At 31.3% G+C, this 23,081-nt stretch overlaps 1 protein-coding gene across 1 annotated transcript in view; it reads right to left on the bottom strand.

Annotated features, from left to right (window-relative positions):
• The window catches only part of LOC129965715 (phospholipid-transporting ATPase ABCA1-like), a 62,350-nt gene that overhangs the window by 36,590 nt on the left and 2,679 nt on the right, over window positions 1–23,081 (bottom strand). Inside the window, exons 2-8 of the mRNA XM_056079834.1 lie at window positions 20,836–21,217; window positions 11,906–12,133; window positions 10,770–10,867; window positions 9,337–9,492; window positions 5,391–5,628; window positions 3,008–3,196; window positions 46–224 (exon numbers count right to left, since the gene is read on the bottom strand). Of these exons, the coding sequence (XP_055935809.1) occupies window positions 46–224; window positions 3,008–3,196; window positions 5,391–5,628; window positions 9,337–9,492; window positions 10,770–10,867; window positions 11,906–12,133; window positions 20,836–21,217 (1,470 nt within the window). The remainder of the gene's footprint in view (window positions 1–45; window positions 225–3,007; window positions 3,197–5,390; window positions 5,629–9,336; window positions 9,493–10,769; window positions 10,868–11,905; window positions 12,134–20,835; window positions 21,218–23,081) is intronic.

Consider the following 23,081-nt stretch of genomic DNA (forward strand, 5'->3'; position numbering starts at 1 on the left):
ATTCAAACACTACAAGGAAAGAAAAAAGAAAGACTCTTGACTTACTGTGAACAAGAAGTAGAATGGCTTAGGAACACCCGGTTGCCAAGGCCAAACAGCATCTAAGTACCAGATGGCAAAAATGTACAAAACGCAAGAAACCAACATCATACCTAAAGTCATCGACATGCTCATATCCGGTATCAATGTAAGTTCATCCATATTATTCCATTGAACACCCTCAGCTAAAAAAGAAAAACATATCGCTTGATGTTGATCATTGTCAAAATAAAAATTAAAATTCCCAGAAGTATATAAAAGCTTATCAGCCACCAACATGAATTATGACGGCTATTTAATATGAATTATCAACAATAGGAAGTATATTATCATGCCGTACACATGCATGTGAGGATTTTTTAAAATTCTATTGTTAATTTAAATTTATATTTTAAATGCGATAATCGAGTTGAAATATATGTCCGCTAGGTAATATCTATCAATTAATATCAGAAATAGTCTTTCTTTTGGAATTCTACATTCTGTGTACAAAACGTTTTCACACAGAGTAATAAATAGTCCCATACCAGCGCATAGAATAAAGAAAAATTTCAATAATGTATTTTTTTATTTTCTCGTATACTTAGTGTAAAGAAAGTACAGTAATCGTCAAAAAAATTCGAACTCGAGAGATATTGAAGAATTTCACCCCCACCCCCCGAGATCGAAAAAAACACCGCATTTTTGGAAAATATCCGTTAGTGCGTCGGTCTCTGAGAAAGATAACTCAAAAGCGCTTTCAGCAGGACGGTTGAAATTTGGTATGCGGTCCTTACACCAAATCTGCAGAGGAAATCCGTCTATCCTGTTGTTCGAATATAAGTTAACACGATAATTACAAAATGAAGAGAGCTAGATGAATAAAATTCGGTACACAGATTCAATATCTATAATGTAGACAATTGTAAAAATTTCAGCCGAATCCAACAACGGGTATATTGTCTGTTGGTCTCTACTTTCAGAAACATGTTAACGCAATGATTTAAATATATCAAATTTGGTATGGGATTTTGTGACTACAAGTGTACTTTTGTGTCAAATTTTTGTTGTTGCTGTTTCTTATGGCACTTGCCATGGACAAGTCCGCTGTTACGAAGACAGCGATTTAAGCCGGTAGGGAAGCGTCTCTTGTTTTGTTAATACCGCCAACTATGGCCAAGAATACCACTTTGCTACTCACGCATCACTCATTCGCTTGCACAACCCCTTTTTACAGGAGGGCACATTCACACATCTCACAGATGGCACTTGCAACGTAAGAACAACCATGCCCAAACCGGGACTCGAACCCAGGACGCCCAGATAACGGGGAAGACGCACTACCCCTATGCCATGACGCCGGCTCAAATTTTTGTTTTAATCGGTTGAGAAAAATGTGTCTAAAACCCAAATTCGATTTTTGGATACTATTAATCGCATGACAGGGATTAAACGCCAATTAACTCGCCAAGGATGACACGCTACATTCAATAAAGATGTTAAATTTAAGCCAAATGTTAATATTTCGTGGCTATTATAAGGAAATGAAAAAAGGGTTCTCGGGCAAAACAAGTTTATTAGAGAGTATGCGTGAAAGTTCTGCGCAGACCATTCCCGCTTGTTTTTAGTAATTACGCTTAGTCTTAACTGCCAAATCACATATATGAAGATATGTAGCTTATTTTTTCAAAAATTGTTCTTATGTTTTAAAGAACTGCTGTCATGTTATATATCAGCCATCTATACTTATATAAAGCTCATTGTGTGTGTGTGTGTGTGTGTGTGTGTGTGTGTGTGTGTGTGTGTGTGTGTGTGTGTGTGTGTGTGTGTGTGTGTGTGTGTGTGTGTGTGTGTGTGTGTGTGTGTGTGTGTGTGTGTGTGTGTGTGTGTGCCTTGGCACTCTACAGACCAGACTGCTTGACCAACAGCTACCAAATTTTTTACATGTATACCTTGGAGGACGGGAATGTGCACCTGGGGTCCCTTTTTTGAATTTTTAATTAGAATTTTAATTATTAATTAAAAACTAACTTTCCCGCCAAAAACAATTTTCCCACGCTAATGAGGCTAGCCTTAAGATTTTTCAAACGATTCTGTTTATTTTATTAATGTTTGATGTATTTAAAATTAAACGTTGTTAATTAATCGATCTTTCAGACTCCTTCTGAAGTACTTTTGAATTAAAATAAAACACAATAAAGGAAATTAAAAATTTCTAATCTGCATAACGTTACCCCAACTGGCGTAAAAAAATGCACGCCTTTGCGTTACCATAACGCGTTGAAATTTCATGCATGCGCATTGTGTTCTGACTGTTGACAACTTTTTTCAACGGATGCGGACTTGATTTAAATTATTTTTAGATTAGTTGCATGTTTTTGTAATTAAATTGTATTTATGTTAGTTATATATTTTTTGTATATGCTTATACTTTTAAGTGCATCGTTTTTAAGTAGTTTTTTTTAAACCTGTTTTCGACCGATTATTTTAAACGATTCATTTTATTTTCTTAGGGTTTGATGCATTTTAAATTAAACATTGTTAATTAATCGATCTGCTCATGATGAAGCTGCGAAAATTTTATTGACAAATTCTTCAGATATTACATAAATTAAGACAGATATTCTTTAGTGCCCATAAAGTTTAAACGCTCAGTGACTCTGTTTTCAGTAATCATATTATAAAAAATGCTTTGTTTCAGTAAATAATATCATTATATTAATTACCGATTAATCCTTTCCACTTTAATTTAAAGCATAAATTCTACGGGAGCTAACAGAAAATTAGAGAGTGTATTATATATCAAAACTTGACGTTTTAAAATATTTTGATGAAGAATCTATTAAAGAAAAAATTGCGTAAAATATTTAATTATTAAAATTTAAACGAACATTAAGATTGGCGAACCGGCTGATCGCCAAAGGCGGCTAGTAATTAATAAAAAAAGAATGAATAGAATCTTGAAATAAAGGTTTAAAATTTTACTTACCACTCGCTTCATACACGATAATAATTTGGAATCCTGTTAGTAATGCACCTGTTGGCAATAAGCAGATTCCTAGTTTACTTCCCACAGATAACGCAAAATAATCCTCGGTGTTCAGAAAGAAATACTGTGACATCAGCGTCGTAAAAGAGGTATTGTATATAACCAACAGGGCAATTATTGCAAAAACAGCTATAAGACAGAAATTGAAATTAAAATAATCAGGCATAATTTCAAGGTTATTGCAAATATTAATTTCGATACACATGCAATTTAACTAAAAAAATTTCATCATATTGGAGGAAATATTTGGCAGTTTTCAAAGTATATAGAGTTTCAAAACGAAAATATTACTCTGAAGCTTTTACCGTACAAAAGCAGTTATTGCATTTTTTTGAGAAATATATGATTTAAGATATTTTCTTTTTCCATAAATCTAGTTTATTTTTAATGTAATTATCACAGAATTTCATTATGCTCTCCTTTTCAGACACGACATACATCACATGAGAAATATATCTTTTGCTTTCCTTCTTAGCATACTTCTGTCGATGTTAAAGATAGTTATAGTGGGAAAAGTTTACAAATCATTGTTTGGAGATGTAGTCATATACATGCGCAGAAGGTAAATCTGTGAACTACAATTTTAACCATCACAATAACATGACAGCCAAAGTTATAATTCTTTACCTTTTTCAGCTAGACAACCAATCCACCCATATGGTAGCGTTCTATTGAGGTAGTCAACCTTTTTCCTTTTTTGTATATGAAGTATAGAGAAGATATCGTAATCTACCAAAAATTTGAACTCGATATTTTGAGGAATTCTAAGCATGATAACTCAAAAACGTTTTGAACTAGACTAATAAAGTTTAGTATGTGAACTTCAGGCCCAATTTGTAGATTTCTGTCAAATTTCAAAGGAAATCCATTCAGAGGAAATCTGTTTGAGTGAGAGTTCCTAAACAATTGAGCTCGATGATTGTAAAACATAAAGATTTGGATAGATAAAATTTGGCAAAGAGGTTTAGCTTTTAAAATGTATATTCTGTAGTTTTAAAATTGTAAATTAAAATATAGTTTTAAATGTAGATGTAAATAGAAGGTTTATCATCTGTCAGTCAGTTCTTTCTCATCCATGTAAACTTAATGATTTAAATCAATGATATTCGATATATGATTGTATGACTATGTGAGGAAGCTTATAAACCAGATAACAGGTACGGGACACGAGTAATTACTTTTGCCTTGTGGTCTTGTTACTCGGCTGCGAAGTACAAGGTCCTAGGTTCAATTCTAGCCAATCCACCAACTACTACATTGGTGACCTCGGACGATGAGCAAAAACGCAACCTTCAAAACTTCAAACTTTGTACAGCTATTGTGGCGCCATCTACCCACAGCAACCCAAAGTCGTCAGATACACTTGACGCAACAGCAACCACTCACCAACACACGCTCGCCACAACTCTTGGCTTCATTCAAATGGGTACTAGCGCATTAGACTCAACAGCTAATACATCACCACTCAATAGCCATATCGTTCGACTCACTGGAGGGAGAGTACTGTGGTAAAGCTTATAAGCCAAATAACAGCTACGGGACTCGAGTGATTACTTTTGTCTTGTTACTCGGCTACGAACTACAAGGTTCCAGGTTCTATTCTAGCCAATGCTCACTACCACAACTATAACTATAATTCAGCGTCAAAATTTGGTTTCAATCGGTTGAAAAAAAAGACATCAGAAATAAACATTTTCACAATAGATTCAACAAAAATGTTGAATATTCAAGATTAGGTAAACATTATGAAAGGTAATAAGATTTGGAGAGGGTTATACAAGCAATTTATCGATTTTGGATTTATTTTTTAAAAAATTACTTAAACGTATGTAGTTTGAAGTAAAGTGAAATAATCTTATTTGCAGGAAACAAATCGATGATAACAAACATATTTTACGAAAGCGGTCAGTAATTTAAATGACTATCTCTTAAAAAAAGCCAAAACAGCAATAGCGAATAGTGACCAGTAACTCGCCCGGCTAGTATATCCGGTCACGTAGCAAAAATAAAATAATTCCAATTTGTAGAAACAAATAATTTGTAACATGCAAGTTCTTTGAATTGCGGGTAGTTTAAATTATCTTTACTAAAATCCAATAGAGTAGTAGCGAAGAGTATCCATTAAGTCATTCAGTTAGTACATCTGAGTATATTTTCCTGCGTGATTTTGGCTTTTATTGTATTTCTTCCGTTCCCTTATCGTTTATATATTGAATTTACAACTTCATTGCATCTGAAAAAAGTTATAAAAGCAAGTTCATTGTTCAATATACAAAAATATTCATATCACTTTCGAAAAAAATTTTTACAAAAAAATACTCACCCCTATTGAAAAATATACTGCAAACCATGCAAAAGAGTATAAGACTTATTAGAAACAGCAGCAGAAACAAGAATAAAATCAAAAAGTTTGAATGTTTCACAAAAACAATCGCATTTTTCATGGGACTTTTATAAAGAATTGCGATGACCAGAGCATTGATGAGGCCAATAATAAAATAATTCATGAATGTGCTTGTCCAGTAGGTGCAGTTTGTCATACCCATCATTTTCAAAAGCTCCTAGAAATTGCAAACGAAAATCATAATTAGAATTCGGCATAATTTGTCACTAAGATTGCTATATTTTATTAGGCATACTGAAATTGAAGTTTTTACAGAAAAATCAGATTTCAGCAATTACTTTGTCTTTAATCGAATTTTTTCTTTTTATCTCATTTATTGGAAAAGCAAATTTTTCAAAGTTAAAGTCAGAATTTTTACAGAAAATAATAAAGAAAAATGAATGAATCTGTAAAGAAAGATATGTCTAAGATTTTTTTAACTAGCGCATTAATGATTAACGATTAGAGCATTATAATGGCATTGAATAGCATTAAATCAAATTGAAAGTATACAAAAATCCTTTTTTTTTGAGAATGTTATGCTATTTTTACACTATATTACTATATTATTAATTGTAGAGGGAGCTAGTCTTTTGCTTATCTGTCCATTTTATATGTTTCGAAAATTAAAGATCAATAAGTTTATAGGACTTTTTATTAAATTTGCAAAAATTCTTGCTGAAGCATTTTAATTGTCAGAATAAATTTATGAAGATGAGGATTTAAATCAATAACTGTATTAGGAATGATATGAGCAAGTCAAATCAACCATAATATCCATCAATGATGATCAGCCCTTCCACTTCAAAAGGCAATCTTTTCAAAAAAAGAATGCACGATTTTATCTGTGCAAAACACTATTTAAATGTCAATAAGGTTAATGAAACTCTAAGCCTCAGAAAAATCTCAGTTCATATCTTTTTGATTGCAGACTCATCTCAATGCAACTAAATTTCGGCCTGATGAATAAAAACGTTAATCGTGTCACAACTAATTAGAAGTTACTGAATGGTTAAAATGTAGATTAACACATTTTGCATCATATTGTGATAGATTTCTAATTCTCAAATTTGCTCTTATAATCTTTCTTTTGTTCCCTAATTATCTATTAATTTTCTTTTACTCTCCAAATTAAAAAATCAACGATTTGAAATGGCAAGAGAGAGAAAAGAAAATTTACAAAAATTTACATGCAGTTCAAATATGAAACTTCTAGCAACATGCTACTAACAGAAGATGCTGTCACGTATCTTTGACACAGGTGATGGCACTTTTTTTGGCAGCACAAGTTTATTATATTTTAAGGATTGATAACTATTTGCATACAATTAAATTTCGATTTATATTTCTTTTCATTTCTCGGAGTTCCACCGGAGCTTCTACCAACACACACTCTTACCAGTGTCAGCCACAGACTCCCTCAATGCAACTGTCTCTCTCCTCGCTTCATCTCCTTTTGTTGCGAAGCCGGAAAAGCTACGTGGAGGTTAGAGATATGATAGATGCGTAGGAGGTCATAAATAAGCCCAAGAGGAAAGCATTTTGAAGGAATAAAATTCAATCGAAGCAAAATCCTAACAATTATTATGCATCTTTAAAACATATCCTTTGGAGCTGTATAAGAAAGATTTTGCTGGTTTCTTGTAAGAAATATGAAAAAAAAAATCTTTTTGTTTCCTATCCTTCCAAATGTATAATTTTCAAATTAGAATCGAAAACATTATACGCTGTCTCACTTTATTGCCTTATTAAGTACCTTGTGTAAAAATTTCTTCTTTGAACTGAGTAGTCAATAATTTCAAATCAAATATGATCAAAAATTAATTGTTTGCGAGAACCAGTTAAACTTAAAATCCATTAGAGTCAGCTATCCTCCCATTCATGTGATTTGGAACTTTGAAAATGGGGTTGTAGATTTAGGTGATCTTTTCATCATCTAAGAAAGATTCAAAATAGCTCTCACTCTTTTTTAAAATAATAAGATACTCAAACAATCCTTCCTTACGTTTTATGTGGGTATTCCAAAATAAGATTTTAGCTATGGATCTAGCAACATTATTCCATTTGGTAGATCAGAATAGAGATTCATGATCCACGATTTTTTGAATAACAAATAATTTTGCTATTGTTATTTTTAAATATTTGTTCCAAATATCTGTTTTTTCAATCATATTATTAATTAAAAATTATTAATTAGTATTAAATATAAAATTTATTAATTGTAATTAATACTTAATTTGCTAATTTTAAGTAACGTGTAATTGAATTAATTTATCTATTTAATCTTACTTCTTGAAAACTATTTATTTTTTTCACATTTATTTATTTAATTTCTTTATTGGAATAAACCATTTTCTGAAAAATTTGAAATAAAAATATATGTTATTTCTTTAGAATGTTTACTTTGGTTCTATATTCTACCAATAGATGGCGCCAGCAGTAAACAGATTATATGCACAAGCAATAGCATGTCACATGACACAAGCAATTAAAAATGATCTTTATGTTATAGTGCATCGTCAAATGCTTATTTCGGAGAGTCAAGGTCACTCCCATGAAGTGGAGAGGTGAAATCACTGATCACTGAAATTTATCGGAGAGGTGACTTCACACTTTCCAGTGAAGTCACCTCTCCGATAAATTTCAGTGATATGTAATTCAATGATATGATAATTCCAAGAATAACCGGTTCGTTCCCTTTTCAACCCATTCACAGATCATATCGATAGTTACTTAATATCGTGATCCAAGACCCGTAATCAATATATCACCAGTAAGATCGTGTCAAGGATTTGAATCACACCCCTCTTTGAAAAGTATTGATCACTGGTATTTGTGACTTTTTGATATTGGTTTCGTAATAACCGCTCGTAAAATATTCGTCATTCCTAGATCAGAATTCATCATACAGCTTGTATGTGGGGAAAAGATATGGGCATTATAGTTCAGCTTTCAAACAACTTTCAGTTTAATCCCAGATGTTCTGCGACAGAGGCACAGTTATATTTACCATGTGGCTGTAACGTTCCATGAATTATTGGATTTTTTAATTAAAATTTATAGGGGGACTCGAGTTTGATATTATTTAGAATCTGTAAAGTTGTTTTCCAGCATGATTAGTATCATTGTAGTAAAGGTCGTTTTACTATCTACTCTATTGATGCTGATCGGATAATGGATCAATGACCCCCGGGATAGGCATCAAACTTAGCGATTATTTGGCGACTTTGGAGACAAAATAGATGATACTAGAATTTTTAATAATTCTGGCGATCGGACCAATAGCAACCGAGTAATGCTTGATTGTTTGAGAAACTATAAAACAATTAACTGCTCCGGAAACTATAAAAGGCTGGCTATCCAAGCCGAAGAGAGTAGTGTAATTATTCATAGAGTCGTATAGTGAGTCAATGACGAATTTGTTCGATCAGTCCAACGAAGCACAAGCGTTGAGTGGAGCTTGAGCAATTAGGGGACTGAGAATTAGTACCATGCATCGAGTTTTGGAGACAAGTATTGAAGCACCATCGAGTCGTATGGGAATAGCCCATCATATAGTAATGAGTCGGCAGTTGAGTACAGCTAAAGCGAGATGACAATGGAGAATACAGGCATTTGGAGAGGCCGTAGAGAATAGCTACGTAGATTCCTTCCTCCTGTTGAGTTCTGTCTGGTCGCTTTGTGTGTTGTGGTTGTTGTTAGATACCGATTGCTATTTGTACGCTGCTGTTTGTTCTAGGTGTGCTGCTGTGTATTGTTTGAGTCCGTTTTGTCTATGTTTTGTCATCTGTGTCTTCGCGTAAATAAACATCGTTATTTTTTTATTGAGGCCTGTTGTTGACTTTAGAGACTTAGTGGAGGAATTTCTGTAACAATATAAACTTACCTTAGACCCATTAGACTTCTCTTCAACTATTCTTCTTATTATATTTATAACAAAAATCAAGTGTCCATAGCATATGACCCAAGAAGCAATAGTCTTTGCGTCAAATTTGGCTTGACCTTCCTTGTGCTCAGGATAAGGGAACTGCTGCATCCACACCTATCAACATAAGGAAATCATAAATTCTGTATGAATAAATAAATGTATTATAAAATAATGAGCAAAATCTCTGAATTCAGTATCTGAAATATTTGTTTAGTACAATTTACCCATTGTTAAAATATACGAAAAAATATGAAATATTCGCTGAATATATCATAATGGTAATTACTAACTGATTACTCCGACCCTCCCGTAGGCACACGAATGAATGACTGGACCACCGTGATAGTAACACTGGCTGGAATTATGGTTGAATCCTGAGGGCTATCACCGATCACGGCACAACTCTTCTCTAGGGAGGTACTCCCACCATTGATGGGAGGTAGCAAACCCCAACCTCTTTCTGTACCCACTAGGACGGAGAGAACCAACCACTATGTCGGAAGCTTCTCATCCTCATTTGTGAGGTGTCCTCCCCCTCCCAGTGGAAGTGCCATAATGGTAATGTAAATGCAAAGGTAAGTCAAAAAGCCCTTAATCAGGTTAACATTAAAGAAGTGAAATTTTGTACGTGGAAGCATTGTTTCATTGGAAACGTCATTCAATATATGATCCATTGAATCATTCTAAAGTAGTCATCTTTGTTTCCATTCACTTTTATAAGATTCTTGTTGGTCCACAACTTCTTTTCTTGTACTCAATGAATTCATTGTTACTTTAAAGCAATTTCTCATTCAAATAAACTTTCAGTCATAAAAAAATGAAATCCAACGACGCTAAATCCGAACTGTATCTGAGTATGAAGGAAAGGAAGTAAAACACCAGTATGTATCACAGTTGTTTAGTCTACTGAAATATTATGGATTCAGTATACAATCTTGAGTTATATTAATGCACATTGTAACCAAGGCCTTTTAGCGTCGTAAAATATTCTGTAATTTATCCAAAGACTATAATAATAATAGCATTATTCGTACATTATGACTGTTCTAATTCAAAACAAAATTCTGCTATGATCATTCTTTAATAGTCGCAAAAGAATTTTGCAATAACTTTTTTAGCGTATTCTATTAAGTGTGACTTTTTTCAGTGTGAAGATGATGAATGCCTTTATTCAGAAGGAATTCAATTATTTCATGTAGATGATTTCGGGTGTCATATTGTTCATAATGGCTTCTCGGCAACAACAGAAAATATAAATTAGAACAAAAGGAAGCAATGTTTAAATTTTTGAAAAGGTCCTAGAGTGACCAAAATAAATTGATGTAATTAAAGTCTCGCCATTTGTGAAAAGAATACATAAAAATATGAAATATGAAACAAAAATTGCTCACTTTATAATCAAAATGCTTTTTGTGCTCTTCCATTTTTCTTTGGATAAACGTTTCTTCCACTGCGGTTTGCCAAGGAATGAAGTAAGAACTGGTATAATCTAGTACAAACAAATAAGTAAATATTATAAAAACATTTAACGAACTTTTTTTCTGATAAAAAAATCAAAATATAGAATTGTAATACTAACTGAGTTTTGTTGCTTAAACTATAAAATATTACTGTTAATTAAGAAAGAAAGAAATGACTGATTACCAATAATTGTAATAAAAAAATAACTTACTACCAATAATTAAAGTTAATTATTAGAAATAACTACTAATTTACTAAAACTTACAATTAAATTAATTTATTAAGACTTGCATCATAAATGTCTGCAATTATTTTTTCACTCTATTCTATTACAGCAGAATTACTCTTATACAACAACAGGACAAGATAATTGAATATATTTTATTAGGTCGTGTAAAAATTGTTACGCGCGATGTTCATTGGTCATGTTGTATTATTATTATTATTATTTACTACCGAAATTAAATAAATAACATGGGGAATCGTAGACATTATTTGAAATTTAAAAATATATTTATACAGTTTTAATTTTCTAATAATTGAATTATTATTTTTTTAATTTTAAAAAACAATTGTTTTTGAAAAATTAAATTTAATTAATTAAAAATTAAAATACTATAATTTGAAAAAAAAAACATTTTCAAATTATCGTACATATTATATATTATCATAAGAAAGAGACACATTTCCTAGTTTGATGACATAATTTCGAATGTGCCTCTGTGTAATAAATTGTTGTTCAAATTTTAAAAATCCATTGGGTAAACGATGAAACTTCATAACATCATTCTTTATATGGATGAAGACTTTTTTTTTTATGAAGATCTGCTTCTTCCTAAGCAAACTTTTTAACTTGAGAGTACTGTCTATTTTCACCCGCTCTCACTTCATCTGTCTCCTTTCCATGTATAGTTAACTTTGCATTCCTAGTGTAGACAAAAGTTTGTAAACAACCAAATTTGAAATCAATATATTTAAAAGGCCCTTAAAAAAGTGCTATAAAATAGAGTGATATTCGATACATAAGCAAAAGTTCATACAAAAAAAAAACAAAATATCAATATACCATTTTTATCATGCGGGCCATTCATTCGATACTTCCTCGACGTTTCAAAAGAAAATGCATCAAAGAACCAGTTTTTTTCACTGTAACGGATCTTGTAATCCAGGTATGCTGGTAATTTGTCGTCAAAGCCGTGGAGAACTGTTCCTATGAAAGCTGCCTGATTATCATTTTCTTTCTTATATAACGTATAACTTTCCATCTGCTCTTCAGTATCCATGCCTCTTGAAACTAAAATTGAGGAGGAATACTATTATCTATTATTTAATTACATAAATAGAACGTGTATATAGTTTTGAGATAGACAGATATTCAGAATATATAGATAGATATTCAGATAGACAGATATTACTCCTACTATTTGTATAAGTTTGAAATATACATATATAAAATTCTAAAATACGTGGCACAGAAATCGCATTTATTAATTATTGTCGTTTTTTACACTTGCATTGAATACAACAATTCACTTAGCTAATTAATAGAGCTGTAAAATATTATTAGAAATGTTCTGGAGATGGCTCGCTGTGTCACCAAAGAGTACATTCAGTCAGAGGAAAAAGAAAATATAAAAGAAATCAATAAATACGCTTCAAAAAGTAAGTTTAATTGAGCGTAAAAGTAGACTTAACCGTTGCCAGACTTGATATTCATATCTTTCAAAAAAATTATCTTGTAAAAATAGTTTCTGCATTTTCTAGGAGTCAAAAAAGTTACCTTCTTAATGTTATCAATTTTACTTTCTTATAATTTTCCACTTAAGTTTAGTATTAGTTTAAATTTGATCTGATACACTACCTTAAGAATGATTTTAAATATTGTGAAGAAACTCGAACCTATCCATCAAAACATTCAATCGCATATTTTTTTCAATCATCAACTTCATAGTAGGATTTTCACTTTCGCTTTTATTTCGGAATATATATAAATTTTAATTTTCAGTAAACTTATTCAATTAAATTTAAGCTTTTGTATCAAACAATAAGGTGAAATATTTTAAATGTCTTATATATTAATCATTTAGTAGCCTAAAAACTCCATAATCAGGATGAAAAATCAGGTCACCAGAAGCAGCTAGTTTGATAAAAATCTACAATTATGTTATTAAGACCATATGCAAAATCTCATTTATTTTTCTTGTTATTTATTATATAGATTATAGATTATTATAGAGATGCTTGTTATTTATTATATAGATACACACAGTGGCAATAAAAGAAGCAATCTACCTCTGTATGGATTTAGTCCGTTTAGAAGATTAGATGCAGATTAACAATATTTGTGTTAAAAACATATTCTAAAATTTATCCATCCATCTTGTTGCTTTCTGGAGTTTTTGCTCCCAAATTTGATACAGATTCACAATCTCAGTAATAAAAAAACAATTCATTTTTTATATCTAGATTGGTGAGTTTCTCATTTATAACAATCAAATAAAGAAGAGCGAAGAGATAAACTAATTTCTGAAAGTGGGTTTTATAAAACGCCAGCATGGCAATTTTGTCTACTGACATTTTTTAGTTATCATATTCATATACACACAAATACAAACAAAATTCATAGAGGAAGGTTAATTGAATGATAGATTTGCAAAGTAAAAATTATCGCTTAGTAATTAAATTTCCAGACTTTTATCTTAATTTAGCGCATATTAACATCAATCTAAAATGTTCTCTTATTTCCAGATCCAATTCCCACTATTTTGTTTAATCAATTCTACACTTGCTCTGGAAAACTGATGACTTCAGCATTTTCTCACGCTACAATGTTCTTTTAAAGATACCTAAGACTCCCTTCTCGAAGTCAACACATGGCAAAGAAATCCCTACCAAAATCTCATGGTAAATCCATTGAAGGGAAAAATTATGTGTCGCTCACGATACAGATGGGCGCATGTTTTGCAACTTTTATAAGCATTGCATTTATTTACATTTGTATTTCTTAGAGAAAACTTTTGTATATATTTTTTTTTATTTATTCCATTTTTTAAAAGTTCCGATGATATTGCAAGGAATAATTTTTTTCAAACAATAGTCACTTAATCTATTACTTGAGAAACCACAAAGTCACAAAATATTAATTTTAATGTTATAAAATTTATTAAAAAATACTTTTATTAGAGCATTAATAATCAGCAATTTTTTTTGTTTTAATTATTATTAGCTTTTTTAACTTTAGATCTTTTGATTCTTAAATCCACTATCAGGCTGCACCGCTGTTTTAGAGTCAAATTCTGTTCAATTAATAATTAATTCATAAATAATCAAGTTCTAAAAATATTAAAACATGTAACATCATCGATAGTTCACTATGTAGTGTTCAAAACGTTATTAGGAAGTAAATGAAACATTTACTGTGAAATTTCATCTTTATCAACAAATCAAGGTTTAAAAAGTCAGATAAAGAAACAAAATTTTTCAAAATTTCACCTTTATTAGAGTGCTAAAAAGTAGAATTCCTATATTTCTATTTTATCTACATTTTAATTTTTAAATTTATAATTCATTATTATAAATATTGCGAAATTTAAATTTTTCTTCCAGAATTCACAACTAGGTAGCGCCACTAGTACTATTCAAAATTTAATTAAATTAATCGATTAAATAAAAATACAAATGTACGAAATTTCAAAACTCTAGTATATCAAGAAGTGAGTGAAACATTTGAGTGCAAAATTCAACAACATGCAACATGAAACATGAAAAAAGTTTTGAACATGAGTGCAACATGAAAAAAGTTTTAAAAAATGCATTTAAAAAAAAAACAGAAGTAACATTCTCTAGTGGGAAAGCTAATTCAAGAAAAATTTAGCATTCTTTTATTGATGTTTTTCAATATTGCTTTTTTTAGCAACAAGTTATTAACTGTGTCCTTATATGAATACATATGCGAGAATCGAGCCTAGAATATTTCTGATATTTTATTTGAAGCGTTTAATGTTTAATAAGATTTCAGATAAATGTATAACATATGTAACAGGGTTAATAATTTTCACGAAAGATATTGGTATTGATGGGGAAAAGAAGAACACTAAACATTTTATTGACTCCACTTTTCTAAAATGAGATCCTTGATTTCCGGTGACACGAGGAAGTATTACTTAGCATGTTAATTTTACGCAATGCATTGACTAACTTAATATCTGAAGCCATGTTCCATACTTTTAGTACTAGAACTCTGACTTTTCTATACACCGCGGTGATGATAAAAGTTAGCAGAATGGTACTACTTCAGATTTTTACTTTTTCGTATAAAGTACAAAGTTCGTACAAAGTGTACAAAGAGAAAGTATTACAATCGACAATAAATTCGAACTCGAGATCTTGACAGATCTCCACGTTTCAGACTTCCCTGAATCAGAAGAACACATTTTTGGAATTGTGTCCATCTGTCTATGAACACAATAATTCAGAAACGCTTTAAGCTAGTGAGATGAAATTTGGAAAATGGTCACTACTGTGAACTTTTATATTTCTGTCAAATTTTGAATTAAATCCCTATAGAGGAAGCATGCATATTCGGCTTTTTGAATATAAGTTAACTCGACAACTACAAAAAAAAGAGAGCTAGACAGATAACATATGGTACACAAATTTATTATATAAAGTGCAAATATCAAAATTGGAATCAAGTCCGTCATAAAGTTGACTGACTATCAGTCTTTTTTTCTCATGCATATGAGATTTTCAACTCAATAACGCAGTGACTAAATTAAATGAAATTTGGTATTTGATCTATGTCAAATTTTAGGTTTCAATCAGCCAAAATATTGTTGCGAAATTTCCGGGTTCGTTTGGATAGTGGGGGTTATATGGTGTGAAGAACGCTCAATCACCAGGCGGCAGTAGCAAATAAAACAACGACGTTTATTTACACGAAGACACACAGGACAGCACAAAGACGACAACTATATACAGCACAGAAGACGATTATCTTCAGCCGAGAAGGGCAGCATACAAAACAGCAGCATACAACAGACTCTACTGCAGACAGACAGTAGCACACAGCTTAGTTCAGCACTAGCTTCACTCCGTAGCTGCTCCACTTATCTCTGGAAGGCCTGTTCTTTACCGTCGATCCCGAATACTCTTCAACTCCACTGGTCCACGACTTGACCCGGCAGCTGCGGCTGCTTCCTTTTATAGGTCTTGGGGGCGGGGCTAGAAGCCTCTCAACCAATCAGGAACGTTCGAGGCGTAACTCGGATCCTACTGGAAGGATCGGGAAATTCTCGATGTTTCGGGTATAATCTATTTTGGCGCCAAAGTCGCCAAATTCGTCGCCAAGTCGCCAAATGGTCGCCAAGCTCCGGGATTTCCGACGCGACACACGGACTCCGTCCAATATGGATGACTGTAAAACATTCTTTCCGATGGTGGAACCAACTATGCTGGGAAGCAACATTACAGATTCGTAACAATATATATTAGATTTTCTGCTACCTTTGCTAGTGATTAATCTCCAGAGATCGCACGCTAGATTCAGTAAAAATACTACATTTATGACAAAAATTGATCTTTTGTAATTATTGTTCGCCAATGGCATACTGTTGATACGCAGTTACCGGTTCTCTTCACTATACTATGAAGCATACAGTTCTTCTATTAGAAAATAAAATTCTACGTACTCAAACGATCTTACCTAAGATCCACAATTTTATGCAGAAGGAAAAAGATATTAGACTTATAATAGAGTACACGAGAAAGTTTCTAGGACACCACTCCCGCTAATTTTAGTATACGTCCACAAAATGGCTCGATTTTAACTTCGTATTCTCGTTTAGTAAAACGAATCGAATGTGTATTTTGCAACCCTATCTCTTTCCGTTAGCCGTCTGAGTTTAAAATTTGATACATATTTACACAGGCCGTCTAAATATCACGCAATTAAGTTAACCTCTTTAGACTGTGGTTCTTCTAAACAAACAGAAAAATGCAAATCGACAGGCAGTCCAAATCGTCAGCTCGTTCATGGATTATATTCTTAAATTTGAAACAGATCTACATTTCTGGTGGTAAAACTATACACCAAATTTTATCTATCTAGCTCCTTCAATTTTTAGTTAATATACCTAATATAATATTAGTGGTCAATATCTATATGAATGGACAAACAGACTTCTAAAATTCTATAAAAATATGATATATAATCTCTCATATATAATATCTCTCATATATAATCTCTCATATATGATACATAATCTCTCATAAAATATGATATATAATGTTTGATATTATAATCTCTGACAGCATTTCATCAGTTTAGTTTATTGGAATTTTGATTTATCATGCTCATAAATGACCATTACCAAAACTGACTTTTCCATACTCAGAGAGATCTAAAATGTGAAGATTCATCAGAATTCCGAAAAAGAGCTTTATATGATTATATTAGCAGGACTGCATCTGCTTCTTACATTCAGCATTCAGAAAGTTTGAAAAACAATCAAATCGGCATCTTCCCCCTTACTTTATTTAACTTAAGCAGATATACACAATTGAAATGAACAAATGAAATTCCGTATATATTCTTACTAATATAAAATGAACTATTTATTTAATTACCACAAGATTTTTTAATAAAATCTTTCTTATGCTTTGTGAGAAAATTTGAAACACAACAAATGTTTTTAGAAAAGATTAAAATTATGTTATCTATACTTATATAAAGCTCAATGTGTGTGTGTGTTTTGGCACTCTGCAGGCCAGACCGTTTGAACTATAGCTACCAAATTTAGTACATGTATACCTTGGAAGTCGGAAACGTGCACCTGGGGTCCCTTTTTTTGAATTTTTAATTAGAATTTTAATTATTAATTAAAAACTAATTTTCCCGCCAAAAAATCTTTTCTTTTTCCTCACTGCCCAATGAGTAAGGCTTCAGTTTTTTCCCACGCTAATGAGGCTAAGCTTAACATTTTTCGGCCGATTATTTCAAACTATTCTGTTTATTTTCTTAATGTTTGATGCATTTAAAATTAAACATAGTTAATGAATCGATCTTTCAGATTCATTCTGAAGTACTTTTGAATTAAAATAAAACAGAATAAAGGAAATTAAAAATTTCTAATCTGCATAGCGTTACCCCAGCTGGCGTAGAAAAATTCACGCATTTGCGTTACCATAACTGGCATTGAAAATTCACGCATGCGCATTGTGTTCTGATTGTTGACAACTATTATCAACGGATGCGGACTTAATTTAAATTATTTTCAGGTTAATTGCATGCTTTTGTAATTAAATTGTATTTATGTTAGTTATATACTTTTTGCATATGCTTATAGTTTTAAGTACATCGGTTTTTAAGTTGTTTTTTTCCAACCGATTATTTGAAACGATTCGTTTTATTTTCTTAATGTTTGATGCATTTAAAATTAAACATTGTTAATGAATCGATCTGCTCATGATGAATCTGAGAACATTTTGTTGGCAAATTCTTGAGATATTACATAAATTAAGAAAGATATTCTTTAGTGCCCATAAAGTTTAAACTCTCAGTGTTTTAGTAATCATATTATTAAAAAAATGCTTTGTTTCAGTAAAAAATATTATTATATCAATTGCAGATTAATCTTTTCCACTTTAATTTAAATCATAAATTAGACGGAAGCTAACAGAAAATTAGAGAGATATATATTACGTTATGACTGAAGGCTTTTATAATATTATGAGTGAATTATATGACTATCAAAATTTGAAATTTTAAAATATTTTGATGAAGAATCTATTAAAGTAGGAATTGCATAAAATATTTAATTATTAAAATTTAAACGAACATAAGATTGGCGAACCGGCTGGTCGCCAAAGGCGGCTAGTATTAAATAAACTGCAGAAAAATATTTTAGTTTAAATATCTTATGCGAGAAAGTAAAAAAATGTTACCACTTAAAATGAATTCCTTAATGGACTGATTGAGCATTCGATTAAATTCCAACAAAATATCCTCTGTAGCTTTATTTTTAATCTATACTTATAATAAAGCTCAATGTGTGTGTGTGTGTGTGTGTTGGCGCTCTACAGGCCAGGTCATTTGACATACAGCTATCAAATTTGGTACATGTATACCTTAGAGGTCGGGAATGTGCACCTGGGGTCCCTTTTTTTGAAATTTTAATTAAAATTTTAATTATTAATTAAAAACTAACTTTCCCGCCAAAAAAATCTTCCATTTTCCGCACCGCCAAATGAGTAAGGCTTCAGTTTTTTTTCCTCCCAACAGTAATGAGGCTAGGGTTAACATTTTTCAGCGGATTATTTTAAACGATTCATTTTATTTTCTTAATGTTTTATGCATTTAAAATTAAACATTGTTAATTAATCCATGTTTCAGATTCATTCTGAAGTACTTTTGAATTAAAATAACACAGAATAAAGGAAATTAAAAATGTATAATCTGCATAGCGTTACCCCAACTGGCGTAGAAAAATTCACGCATTTGCGGTAGCGTAACTGGCGAAGAAAATTCAAGCATGCGCATTGCGTTCTGATTGTTGACATGACAACCAACGGATGATTTAAATTATTTTTAGGTTCGTTGCATGCTTTTGTAAGTAAATTGTATTTATGTTAGTTATATATTTTTGTATATGCTTATAGTTTTAAGTTCATCGTTTTTAAGAAGTTTTTTTAACCTGTTTTCGACCGATTATTTTAAACGATTCATTTTATTTTCTTAGTGTTTCATGCATTTAAAATTAAACATTGTTAATTAATCGATCTGTTCATGATGAATCTGAGAAATTTTTGTTGACAAATTCTTGAGATATTACATAAATTAAGAAAGATATTCTTTAGTGACCATAAAGTTTAAACGCTCAGTGACTCTATTATCAGTAATCATATTGTTAAAAAAATACTTTGTTTCAGTAAAAAATATTATTATATTAATTGAGATTAATCATTTACACTTTAATTTAAAGCATAATTTCTACGAGGGGTAACAGAAAATTAGAGAGATACATACCACGCTATTACTGAAGGCCTTTATAATATTATGATGGAATTATATGACTATCAAAATTTGAAGTTTTAAAATATTTTGCTGAAGAATCTATTAAAGTTGGAATTGCGTAAAATATTTAATGGTACGACCGGAGTATTTCGGTTCAACCTATTTAATTATTAAAATTTAAACGAACATTAAGATTGGCGAACCGGCTGGTCGCCAAAGGCGGCTAGTTAGAAATAATAAGAATTTTTAAATCGCGTACATTCATTTCGTAAAAAATTAGAGACGTTCAATTTAAAAAAACAACAATACAGAAAGCTATTTTTCATAGATTATTAATCATTTTCGAATAATGTTTCAAAATTGAGCTAAACATTGTCAATGGTAAATTAAATATGAATATGAAAATAGCCAACTTGAAATATGAAGACAACCACTTTGAATAAATTTTTAAACAAAAGAATCTTTAAGATTATTTTCAGAAAATATTTTTCTATATCAAAAAGGTAAAACAAATCTTTTTTTAAATGTATTTTATTCCCAAGCTCTATCTATTTTAAAGTCCTTTTACAGACTGGGGGTGGGGGGGGGCACCATGTTGCGTCCAAGGATATACTGCGTTATTAGGTTTATACCAGCTTATATCAATTAATATTACGCATGAAAATATATATATATATTGCGCATGTGAAAAAGAAATACAGTTTTCACTTAATAAAAAGTTAATTATTTAATTAATTGTCACAAAACGTCCTCTAAAACTTTCTTGATATTTGCAAGAAAATTAAAGGATGTTTATAAAGTAGTTTTATTCTACAGAAAAATAAAAAATGGTTTTGCTGTTTTATTTGTGCAAGTCATTTTTAGTATTATTATATAGATCATTATTATTTTGTCATATGCGATGCTGTAGTTGAACTATCAGAAATTCCAATTCCTAGAGCGGGAGATTAATACTAATGTCAAATAAAAGGAATACAACTTACTTATTTCTCCTTTGTGATTGGTACTTTTTTGAAACAACTCAATGGAATCATTTATAAATCTTTCAGCAAGTGGCTTAGATGGAGTATACAAAAATTCTATCTTAAAATACTGCCCTTCGCGCGATTTTAATGGATCGAATGGCTCGTATGTAGTTATATTACTCCAGCGGGATCCTGTTGATCTATCATCAATCCGGTTGTGTGCAACGTCGTAAGGGGACGATTCCGATTGGATGATCACAGGGACGGCAGCTATAAATATGGGAATAACGATTTCAAAAAATGTTACTAAGTAGTGCCGCTTTCTGAGAAGGAATCCTTTGTACAGCAGAATGAGAAATTTCCGCATGCTGCTGCTGCCATGTGCTTTCGAAGGTTGTGCCTGTAAGAGATAAAAAAAATGGTTTAACAATCTAAAAGTTACGCTGCATAAAAAAGAAAGTGAGACTTGCAATGGCAGGCAAGTAAGGTATATAAGCCTAACTGCCAATCTTGGTCTTAAAGGCATCTACGCCATCCATCGCTTGTGGCATAGGCACAAAGCATTAATATAATTTTTGCACTTTTTAAATGAATCACCAAGAAGTACATTATAGAAATGCCACAGTCTGGGGGTTATTTATACTTGTTTAAATCACTAATGATGACAGAGAGTTAACCACTTAACTGTTTTGCCCGAGTGCCATACGTGCATCGATTTATCGAATTTTGATAGTTGCAAGCAAAAAATAAACCATTCATCATGATTATAATATTAAAATTACTTCAAATACATAGATAAGTCAAGTATGCAATGGATTTCCATTTGAATCAAAATAAGAAAATATTCCCAAAATAGAAGGTGTCATCTTATTAGATAGTAAAGAAAATGAAACAGTTAAGGGGTTAAACAATCACATTATGACCTAGATGCCAGTTACCCTTAGTTACACTACTGGGATTTGTCCTTTGGAAGTGAACATCTGCAGCATTCCCTCCATTGGTTTCATAATTCTTTTTTTTTGTTATAATCCTATAATCAAATGCATGTACTGATGCCATTTGTTCACCTGCATTTATATTTAGACAATTTGTAGACGCAGTATAGAGCCACGAGATCTATGATTTTGGAAAGAAGGGTAAATGTAATCATAATAATCAAAATAATGGACAAAGGGTAAAGGCTGGTATATAAATAGTATTATGACTTGCCATTACCATCCTGCTATTGTGAAAGCATGCCAACTTCACATTAGATTACCATCTTCTCAAGCAATCGTGATGGTACCATATAAGGCCATGGATTGTACCATTTTAAATTCAGCTTTGAGTACATTCATTCATTTATTCTATAGTGTGTTAATAATTTTAACATTAACAGCATTAATAACATTTTGAGATTAGAGACTATGGAAATTGGTAGCTTAAGATGAAGGTTCAGACCATGAAGTTTCATTATTCAGATTTATTACTACATTCTTTTTTACATTTTAATAACACATTTAATAACACCATAAGTGACACATTTCTTAATTACAGTTATTGGCTTGGTGATAGTCTTGCCAAGAAACGCTTTAATAATAATAACTATTGAAAATGCATCATATCTTGTTTAAGAACATGGAATCGCGAACCTAAATTTGGTTAACAATATTGTTGAATCGAAGGAAATTTTAATCGTTTTGCAAAGGTTGATTGATTTATCATTTTCTTCTATAGTATCATTCTTTAAGTGATTACATAAACCTGATTTTGCAATATATAGTAAAGTGTCGTATCTTTAAATGGACATTTCTATATTTGAATCATTATGAAGTGAGATTTAATTAGCTGTTGAATATTTGGAAATGAATGAAACATTATGTAAAAGAAAAGTACAACATTCGAAGCAATGCTTCAATAAATATTTTATTTTCTCCGGTGCAATTTAATTATGTTTTTCAATCACTTTTTATTACAAAACTTTTGAATGAGGCACAATTGTTTTTTTATTATCGCTACGGATGATCCATCATAAAGTATTAATAGACAGCAAGGCAATAAAACAAAAACAATATAACAAAACAGGTCTCCTATTGAAATTATCTTCCTTTCAGAACTTCTGGATTTCTAGCCAATCGTGGGTTTAAAGCTAAGAAATTCGTAATTGAAAAAGAACAAGTATTTCGTGCTTCATTCGAATAACTAGATGAAAGAAAGTACACTGATTTCATTAAATTTATAATCTTTTCGTACTATTTTAATACTAAATATGCGACTTTTCAGAA

This window comes from Argiope bruennichi, chromosome 4 (genome assembly GCF_947563725.1).
Source record: "Argiope bruennichi chromosome 4, qqArgBrue1.1, whole genome shotgun sequence".
Classification (NCBI taxonomy): Eukaryota; Metazoa; Arthropoda; class Arachnida; order Araneae; family Araneidae; genus Argiope; species Argiope bruennichi.